This window comes from Musca domestica, unplaced genomic scaffold (genome assembly GCF_030504385.1).
Source record: "Musca domestica strain aabys unplaced genomic scaffold, Musca_domestica.polishedcontigs.V.1.1 13, whole genome shotgun sequence".
In the NCBI taxonomy this organism is placed as follows: Eukaryota; Metazoa; Arthropoda; class Insecta; order Diptera; family Muscidae; genus Musca; species Musca domestica.
In genome coordinates this window covers 2203310-2213809 of record NW_026712172.1, presented here as the reverse complement: position 1 = coordinate 2213809, position 10500 = coordinate 2203310, and the positions used below count along the sequence as shown (strand labels likewise).

Here is a 10500-nt window from a genome sequence, read left to right as displayed (position 1 = left end):
TACTAAAGAACGGCTTGACGGATTTTGACGATTCATAAAATTTTGGAATCGTATCCTGGCAAAAAATCGCGGTAATTTTAAAAATTTAAAATTTGGGGGTAAAGAACCTCATCTCATGAAATTGTCATTTTTCGGAGTAGAGTCCATCTCGGTCTTGACCACATTCATCAATTGATTTGGCTAAAAAATTGCATTTAGACTTTTCTGGGGTAGAGAATCATCTTACAGATAATTGTCCTTATAGGCATTTATTTGAGTATAATTCCTACATTAGTGTACCTCCAAGTCCACTTTCCCAAACAATGTGTTGTCAGAAACGAAAATTTTGTATTCTATTGAATTTTTAACTCCCAAAAGAATATTGGTTGGGAATGTATATTTGGGATGTACGTCTATATGACATAAACTCCGAAATGGCAAACGCTTTCAGTTGGAAATTGTGGTAGAAACATGAAATTAAAATTATTCTTACGGTAATGAGTGCAGAAGAGTAATTATCTTTGATTATTCTGCAATCATTCTGCCCCTAATTATGAGGTGGACAAAACTAAATACCACACAGTACGGTATTCTAAACGTTGTAAATACAAATCCCAAATTACAGCCGCTTACATAATTCAGACCTGTGTTCTATTAGGCATATGCATTATAGACTAAAAGTTCGGGCCGGCAACGCGGACAGGGCCAGCTAGTTTTTATATATGCCTGAAAATGCCAAATTTGTGGGTATTTTCCTGGAAAATGCTGGGTTGTTATGCTGCTGTTGGTGGACAGAAAAATATTCCTTGAAGTTAGAAATATTTTCCTCTCGGTTTTGAATCGAGAAAAATGGAAAGAAAGGAATAAAACAATGGGATGAGTTTTGGGTTTGGAAAAAGAACAATTATGGTTCTTTACTTATTCAAATTGGAAAATTTGAACGACGCTTACCAATAACAACAGTTGTGATTGTAGGTTGGTTTACAAGTAAATTTATTAGGAAGAAGGAAAATCGAAAAAGCCGCAGATAGGACACAAACGGACATTTTGAGTAATTGAGCGACACAAACACAAGCAAAGCTTATGGATCGACTCAAAACTTAAGAAATAGAATAAGGGAAGCCAGATCGAAGAATTTCGTATTTACATTACCGGCCCCCTTGCAGTGCGTCTGCAATGGAAAAGAAACAATCTGATCCGTGTATGTCCTGGTCTGGTTACAAAGCAATGGGAATGAAAATGAATTTAGCTTAATTCAAGGATAATTTTTATAAAGATGATGACCAAATACATAGTTAGGTTTCTGTCATCAGACCAGATGGAATCACGAACTCGCACCTGCTTCGGAATGTACAAGCTGAAAAGGAAAGTTTGTGCTTTTTGTGGAAAGTAAGACAATAGTGCATTCTAAGGAATTCAGGCATTTATTAATTCAAAATCAGGAAAAAATTGTAAAAATGAAAAAATTAACATATTTAGGAACATTTGGCCTTTGGCCAGTTGGTAACCCATTTCTGGCATACACCCCCTCCATTACTCTCGGATAGATATCGACGCCTATGACAATGTCTATCCCCGATGACTGATAAAATTTCGGATCAGCCAAGAAGAGGTGTGGGAAATTCTTTTTGAAGTCGTCGGACAGGGATTCGTCAGACGTCTTTGTGGTGATCCGATTATCCACACGAAAGGTGCCTTCGATTTTCACTTTGGAGTCAAATCTTGAGAACAGTGTCAATTGGCACACTGTCTCCTCTCTCAATGTCAAGGTGTTGACTTTAATTTTCTCCACAAAGTTCCTCAATATGCGGCTTACTGGAGAGGCGGAATCCAACAAACATCGTGCCACATTCTTCGCATCTATCCTTACCAGGACCGTGGGTAGCAAGATGGTCCGATTTTGCTGGATCAGGGACGTGAGAGATCCCTTCGTGTTACGGGAGGTTGCTGAGGACGATGAAGGCCTTTGTGGTACTCGCCGAGCTTTTGATGTTGATGGTCGCGGTGAAACCGACCTAGACTCCAATCGGAACTTGGGAGATGGTAGAAGGATCTGGGCCCGCAGCTTTGGATCCACGTGGAGCAATATGTGGTGGTATTTGTGACAGTGGCGACAGCCAGTGTCACTGAAACACGAACCGTGGGAATGGTCCAGGACCAAACAATTCACGCAATATTTGTGTTTGCGAACCACTTCGAATCGTTTCGTCATGTCCATATCCAGGAACTTATGGCATCGACGTAATGAATGAGGCCGCTGACAGAGCCGGCATAAGAATCTCCCGTTTTGGTATGGGGCTTTGTTGTGGTTGCGCTGACCTTTGGTGGCGGAATGTTTGGGCATGGTTCTAAATAGAATGCGAAAAAAAGGACACAGAAGGGAAAAAATAAAGTATGGAGTTAGTGGCTTGGAAGGACGACAAGCTTAGTGATAGGGCGAGTAATAACCCCTTTTTGAGTTACAATATCTGCAACACGGATATGACGATCGGAAACTTGATAAGTCTTACAAACCCGACCAAGGCGCCAGGAATTTGGCGGAAGATTATCATCATAAATTGCGACCAGTGTGTTTTCTCCAATGTCCTTCTCACATGTTTGCCATTTACAACGCTTTTGGAGTTCTCGGAGATATTCAGTCTTCCAACGAGCACAGAAACTCTAATGGATTGCTTTTAGTCGCTGCCACCTATTGATTATTGAAATTGGACTGTCTTCTAGGTGTGGATCAACAGGGACTAAAATGGGCGTGCCTATTAGAAAGTGTCCAAGAGTTAAGGCGGCAAAATCTGTTGGCTCTGAGGAAATAGGAGAGAGAGGACAAGAATTCAAACAGGCTTCAATTCTGGTCAGAAGCGTTAGAAATTTTTCGAACGTAAACTTGAATGAGCCGTTCGGCTTCCCAGAGCCCGTCCATATAAGGAGACCCGGGTGGAATAAAGTGCCAACTAAGGTTTTGTACGGAATAAATGGAAATGACATCGGAACGAGAAGCTTGAATAAACTCTTTCGCCAGAATTTTGGACGCTCCCACAAACGTCGTGCCATTATCGGAATAAAGATTTGCAGGGCATCCTCGTCTATAGGCGAATCTATGAAATGCTGCCAGGAAGGTGGAAATGAAAAGATTGGAAGTTGCTTCGAGATGTATTGCCTTAATGGAAAAAGACAAGAAACACACGTACGTATCCCTTCGTTATACTGCATGAGCGTCCGCAATATGTTTTAACATCGAAGCGGCCGCCAAAATCTAGCCCAGTGCGATAAAAAGCGCGGGTAAGCTCTGTACCTTCAGAAGGAAGAGCAGCCATTATTTAATTCTGACAGAGCTTCTCATAAAGGATACAGACTTGCATTTATGAATAGAGGCTTTAATGAGGTTCTTGACTTTAGAAATCCAATACTGGGATCGTATTACTCGAAGAACTAATTGATTGCCGCCATGGATATTGATTTTATGAACAAAATCAACATAAAGCCGGGAAAATTTACAATTATATGGAAGGATTATTGAGCGAAGAATCCAAGCGTCCACAGCAACGGATTAAACCATCGGAGTCTAGAAATGGATTTAGACTTAAAATGGAGCTTGAAGGTGAAACGTGGTGCTTGCATAATAATGCCTTGTACTCATTATGAAAATGAAACTTCTGGTACCATTTGATCAATAAATTTCGGGCCACAAGTATTTCAGAACTGGAAACCAGCAGAGTCTCGTGAATGAAATTAGAGCGAAGTCGTGGATGTGTTCGGCGGAAGAACCGATGAATGTAGCCAAACACTCTAAGCGAACACGAATAGGAAGAAAAGTTTTCAGAATATCGGTGGAATCTTCAAAGTATGAAAAGTGAACCTTCAGGGGTTTACATTCGACACATGTTTCTTGATATGACCATAGTCTGTCTCTGGATTGAGGATTTCTGAAGCCACGAAGGTAGGCTTTGTACGTTCAGAAGGAAGAGCAGCCATTATTTGTTTCTGACAGTGCTTCTCATAAGGGATAAAAGGCTTGTATTTATGAAAAGAGGCTTTAATGAGGTTATTGACTTTAGGAATCCAATATTGGGATCGTATTACTAGAAGAACTAATTGATTGCCGCCATGGATATTGATTTTATGAACAAAATCAACATAAAGCCGGGAAAATTTACAATTATATGGAAGGATTATTGAGCGCTTTTCATCGTATGGATTACCTGGAGAAGAATCTAAGCGTCCACAGGAACGGATTAAACCATCGGAGTCTAGAAATTGATTTAGACTTAAAATGGAGTTTGAAGGTGAAACTTGGTGCTTGCAAGATAATGAAAATGAAACTTTTTGGTACCATTTGATCAATAAATTTCGGACCACAAGTATTTCAGAACTGGAAACAAGCAGAGTCTCGTGGATGAAATTAGAGCGAAGATGTGGCCACAGTCTGGCCACTGAATTGAGGATTTCCGAAGCCACGAAGGTCCAAATAACCAGAGATCATAGTAAATGATGTCTCAGGCTTGTTAGATCAGCAGGCTTTGATTCGGATGGAACGTGATGGAATCTGAAAGGATCCACCACTTGAATGATAGTGGAAACTCTGTTGTCTACGAATGTTAATCCATGAGAAAAAGGTTTGGAAAACCAGAAAAGAGCTATTATGTAGTCTTACCAGCAGAATACGGTGTTCTTGGGAATATCGAGCGTTGGGAGTAATACGTCGGTCATTTCCGCCAGTAGGACAGACCCAAATAGCTCTAGTCTAGGAATAAACTGCATCTTCACTGGAGCAACTCTTGTTTTGGCATACACCAGGTGAGTGAATATTGAGGTACTTTTAGCTATTCGCACATATAAAGTGGCTACGTATGCCTTTTCAGAAGCATCGCAAAACCCTTGAAAATGATTGAAACTTCTTCCATTGGCGCAAGGTGGCTGGACTTATGACTTCGTCCCAACCAGTACCATCGGATCATATCTGCTGCGTTATTATTCTGGGTGGCTTTTGCCACTACAATTCATGGCAAAAGCCACCTAGCAGTATGGAATAATTTGCAGTTCTGAGACAGAATCTTCCTTTTTGTGTAGGTACAGGAAGATGGAAAAAGCCTTGTCGTAAAGAAAAAAGAATCTGAACGAGCATTCCAACGAATCCCTAGCGTTTTTCCTGTGCTACTATCGTTTAGGAAATCATCGGATTTAAGCTCATTTTCATTCTGGCTACTTTGAACGTCACCACCTGGTCAAAGCAAAGTGCGGATAGCTAAATATGGAGCGCAATTGATACCAAATGTGACAGTTTGTAGCTCAAAATCTTAAATGTTTTCACCTGGATGGTTGCTGAAGATTACTCTTTGGAATGGAGTATGATCGGAATGAACCAGGATTTGACGGTACATTTTCTGGATGTCAGCGTTGAACACATATCGGAAAAATCGCCATTCGGAATCAACGTATTCAAATCATTCTGCAATACTGAACCAGTATGGTCGCTGAGAATTTGACCATTAGAAGAAGATGCATTAAAAACCACATGAACTTTGGTGGTCAAACTTTCTGGTTTAAAAACTGCGTGGTGAGGCATGTAGTAATGGAAGGAATCATTATCGCAGCTCGGAGCTTGATTTGAAGTCATATGATTTAGTTGTATGAACTCGTCTAGAACCTGGTCATACTCTTTCTTGAAATTTGGATTTCGGATAAAGCGACACTCATTGCGATGGAATTGTGAGAGAGCGCTTGGGCGGGATTGTCCAAGGCGTATTGTATCTGGAAATCCATCCTTGAAAGGAAGGCGAACAATATACCTGCCATCTTCATTTCTTGATGTAGTCGACATGAAAAGGCGCTCGCAAAGTTTGTCGGATTCGGAATAAAATCTTTTCCTTGGAAGATTCTCCACCTCCCAGAAACGGCTAATTTCTTTATCAAGAGAAATCTCGCAGAAATTGGAGATCACTATGGATGATTGAGACGGAGTGGATGTAGGAATCGGACCCGTGAGGATCCATCCAAATATGGTCTCTTGGCCGATCAAAGAATCACAGAGATTAGGCTTCAGTCCGGATCTCATGATCTCCGGAATGAAATCACCGCCTATCAACAAATCAATATTGGAGCTCTTCTAGAAATGTGGATCAGCAAGATTGATATTGGGAAGCCGAGAAAATAGTGAAGGTGCAAGGTATGCGACGGAAGGTTTCCAGATAAATGTAGAACTACAAGCGCCTGGACCGAGACACGTACGGAATTATCAAATCTTGAACATAGATTTAAGGAACAAAATTTTCGAACGGAAACAGCAGTGGTATTATTAATGCCGGAAATCTGCACATTCGTACGCTGGTATGGAAGTTTTAATTTATTAAAAAATCTTTCGGAGATGAAGGTTCCCTGAGATCCAGAATCAAGCAGAACACGTTCTGGATAAGAGACTCCCAGGTGTAGCACATTTACTAACGCAGTCCCCAATAAAACTCCCCTTGAACTCGCAGAGAAGCAAGATTGAATGACTCCGTTCCCAGAACTAGTGGACTGTGAGGAATTAGGAGTGAATGGAACAGAGTTGGAGTTCAAAGTGGAATTACTGTTAGAGGCGGAAGCAAGAGTGGATGGATGGACATGAACATGAAGCATTGTGTTATGTCTCTTTTAGCACTCAAAGCAATTGTTTTTGCTTGTACAATTTCGTACGTGATGCGTTTTCGAGAAACAATTGAGGCACAGACCTTGTTTCTTTACCTCGGATGTGCGTTGCCTTATGTCCATGGCAATGAACTTTGGACACTTTCGAATGATATGTGAAGAATTCGAACACAATGGGCATTTCGGAACCGAAACTTTAGTCTGGAATGAACTGCATTTTGAACCTTTTGCATGTGAAATGGATTTCGCTTTATTTTCATCAGCCTTTGGATGGTTGCGCATCTCGGAAACGGACTCAAGTGTACGATAACGATTGGAGAGAAAGGAGTCAAGGTCTTCCCACTTTGGAATAGCTGTTTTATCAGATAAACCTTGCTCCCAAAGTGTCAGCGTTGAGTCTGGAAGACGATTGGAACAAAGGAATACAAATATCGGATCCCAACTTCTGACATCGATCTCGTACATTGCAAGTGTATCAATACAGGAGTTGATATCACGTTGCATTGACTTAATGGCACTAGCTGATTCGGATTTAAAAAAAGGAAGATTGATTAAAACTTTCAGCTGTCCATTCACAAGAATGCGCTTATTTTCGAAACGAGAACATAGGTTCTGCCACGCTAGCTGGAAACCTTGATTAGTCAAGGGAGCTCTTTGGACTATATCACGTGCTTCACCTTTAGACTTCTGGGTCAAATGGAATAAGCGCTCAACTGGACTGAGCCTGGAATTTTTGATGTACACGACCGTGAACATGTCTCGGAATTTTGGCCATGACATGTAATCTCCATCAAAGACTTCGGTGTCGCATGGTGGAATGTTAAAAGAATAACTTGAACTATGATCGGGATGGATAACAGAGGTAGGACTTTGGAATGGTAATGATTGTGGAGAAATTGTGGGTTCTTTTGGAGCTGCTTGGGACTGAAAATCCTCCAGAAGTTGAGTCAACTTGGCTAAACATGTACAATAAGTCACGTACGTACTGTTGTACTTAGCTTTGAAGGTCTCCAACTCAGAAGCAGTATCTTCATCACGATCTTCCTCATCCCCTTCATTTTCCCGATCAATCATGAATTGCTCGAATGATGATCCCATAGGGACTTGAATTCGGATATATGAATTTTTATTAATTGGGAAGACGTGAGAGGAATATTACCATCACTGACACCTGCATTAAATGCGACTAGGTGATCTGCGTTACGAATAAAGGAATCCAACGACATAATTTCTCAGAAATCGTAGAAATATATGAACAAGTTGATGTTCTCTATGCTCTTTAAGGAAACAAAATGAAGTATTTCCAGCCCTTTCAAGAAGATTGCGTAGGAAAATATCGAATATCTGCTCAAAAATGCCGAAAATAAGAAAAATTTGGCAAAGTTCGGAGAAAAACGGAAATTTTGTAATAATTTTTCTATTAGAAAAGCGACCGCTAGCGGCGATATGATGTACTAAAAGCTCAAAACAAGCGAAAAACTCTTAAAGTATTTTGAAGTAACCCAAATCGAATGTCCTATCGCAAGAAAATTGGGAAATTGTGAAGAAGCGCAAACTTCCAGGAATATTTTTCAATATCACGAGCGATCTCTGGCGGAAACAGGACGTACTATGAATAGAACAGGGCTAATTTTTTTTCCGAATATATGGACAGTATATCGAAAAGTCAGAAAAAGTTTAAAAAATTTCCAAAAAAATGTGAAAATTAATAATTTCACAGCTATTTTCTTATATAAAAGGCGACATCTAGCTGCGAAAATATGCACTAAATCCCAACAGGAACAATGGTAGTTGAATAGTCCCACCGGTATATGTGCAATTAATATATAAAATAATATGTGACGCAAACTATGTAAAGTGCGACCATATAAACGGAACGACGGTAGGGTACACGTATAAACGAAGAGAACACCAACAGAAAAATAACCGATCACTGTTGAGTGGAATGGCACAACAGAGCGCTGCTTGTGTTCGCTCAGCCAAGTTGGACGACTCAACAACAAGTGGAAATGTGAAGAGATTCAGTGAGGGTTCTCTTACAACAACAACAATAATAATGAAAAAACAAACGGCGATGGATAATAGAAAAAAATTAATATTTTCGCGGCAAAACAAAAAGGAAAAAATGAGAAGAAAACACACTGTCGCGAGTTAAGAAATACGTGGAATAAGAAAATTAAATAAGAATTTATATTATCGAAAATTGAAATAATAGAGTAATAAATGAAATATTTATTCCATTTATTTATTAAAAATCTAAGAAAAATATGGAGATTTAAGGGAATATTTAATCTTGGACTTGAATTGGTTCGAAAGTATACCAAAAAAAAGAATACTTTTCGAAATCTAAATAGAAACACTGTGCGTTAGATAGAAAAGATAAAATCAAATTGCCGACGGCAAAACACACTTTGACTAACGCACTGAAAATTAATGTGTTTCTTTTTTTAAATGCACTATTGACGTTCACTTGGATAATATAAGCACAAACTTACCTTGATTTTGATGAAAAATCGATGGAAAAAATGAAAATTTAAACAGCAATAAAATCCGGTTCGAACTGGACCAAATGCCAAATTTGTGGGTATTTTCCTGGAAAATGCTGGGTTGTTAGGCTGCTGTTGGTGGACATAAAAATATTCCTTGAAGTTAGGAATATTTTCCTCTCGGTTTTGAATCGAGAAAAATGGAAAGAAAGGAATAAAACAATGGTATGAGTTTTGGGTTTGGAAAAAGAACAATTATGGTTATTTATTTATTCAAATTGGAAAATTTGAACGACGCTTACCAATAACAACAGTTTTGATTGTAGGTTGGTTTACAAGTAAATTTATTAGGAAGAAGGAAAATTGAAAAAGCCGCAGATAGGATTGAGTAAATGAGCGACACAAACACAAGCAAAGCTTATGGGTCGACTCAAAACTTAGGAAATAGAATAAGCGATGCCAGATTGAAGAATTTCGTATTTACAATGCCGTTACCCACGTTATAAGGGTAGGACCAGTATTAAAGGACTAGATTTAACTGTATTGAAATCATCAAAAGCCAAATTAGAGCATAGTTTTTAAAGCATAATAATTCACAGATCTGGCTCACATAAGTGACACAGTTTTTATTATAAATGATGACTCGACTAAAGGGAAATAAATATGCATTTCAAAAGTGTCAATATAGGTTCACGTACCGGGCGATTTATAGTGGTTCAAAAAACCTGATCCAATTTTTCAGCCAGAGGTTTTAATTTGAGAGTTGGAAATCCAAATAATATAGCACATATATTAAACAGTATACATCAACTATTTATAATACTCCCATGTAAGATGGTTCTCTACCAAAGTAGCCTAAGCACACATTTTAAGCCAAATCGATTCGAAAATATTTATAATCAAAACCCTCGAAATAGGTAAAATCAGGAGGTACCTTTATATGGGCGCTACTCCAAAACATTGACAAATTTCCCCGAAGAGGTCTTCTATCCCTTAGAAACCAAGGTGCCAAATAAGGGCAAAATCAATTGAAATTGTGGCCAAGACCCTGTAAATAGTTGAAATTAGCGGATGCCTTCATATAGTGGTTATACCAAATCTTGGTCCTATACTTATAATTATTTGAAAGAATGTTTTGTTCTTTCTAAAATCTCGAATTACCAACATTTAAGGAATTCATATTTTGTAGAAATGATTTTTCATGTAACCCATATGACTTCATCAAATTTAATACTCTATCTTAACTTTTGCGGAGTATAGAGGAAAATATTTAAGGCCCTTTGTGTATGGTTGAGCTATATTTCCAAACCTTATGATTGTCTGCATCGCAGTGTAATTACTGTAGATAGCACATAGTCCGCGTATGATGTTACCTGTGATTTAAGGTTACGGGCTCATTTAAGGGTTCGGAAGA

The 10500-nt window shown here is 39.0% G+C and overlaps 1 protein-coding gene across 1 annotated transcript; it reads right to left on the bottom strand.

The window, feature by feature from the left end:
- Positions 1–988: 988 nt before the first annotated feature.
- LOC131800745 (uncharacterized) lies at positions 989–9609 on the bottom strand. Its single transcript, XM_059118435.1, has 2 exons — positions 9096–9609; positions 989–2327 (listed from the first exon to the last, which is right to left on the bottom strand). The coding sequence occupies exon 2, from the start codon at positions 2321–2323 to the stop codon at positions 1418–1420; it is 906 nt and encodes a 301-aa protein (XP_058974418.1). The 5' UTR covers positions 2324–2327; positions 9096–9609; the 3' UTR covers positions 989–1417.
- Between the last annotated feature and the right edge of the window lie 891 nt (positions 9610–10500).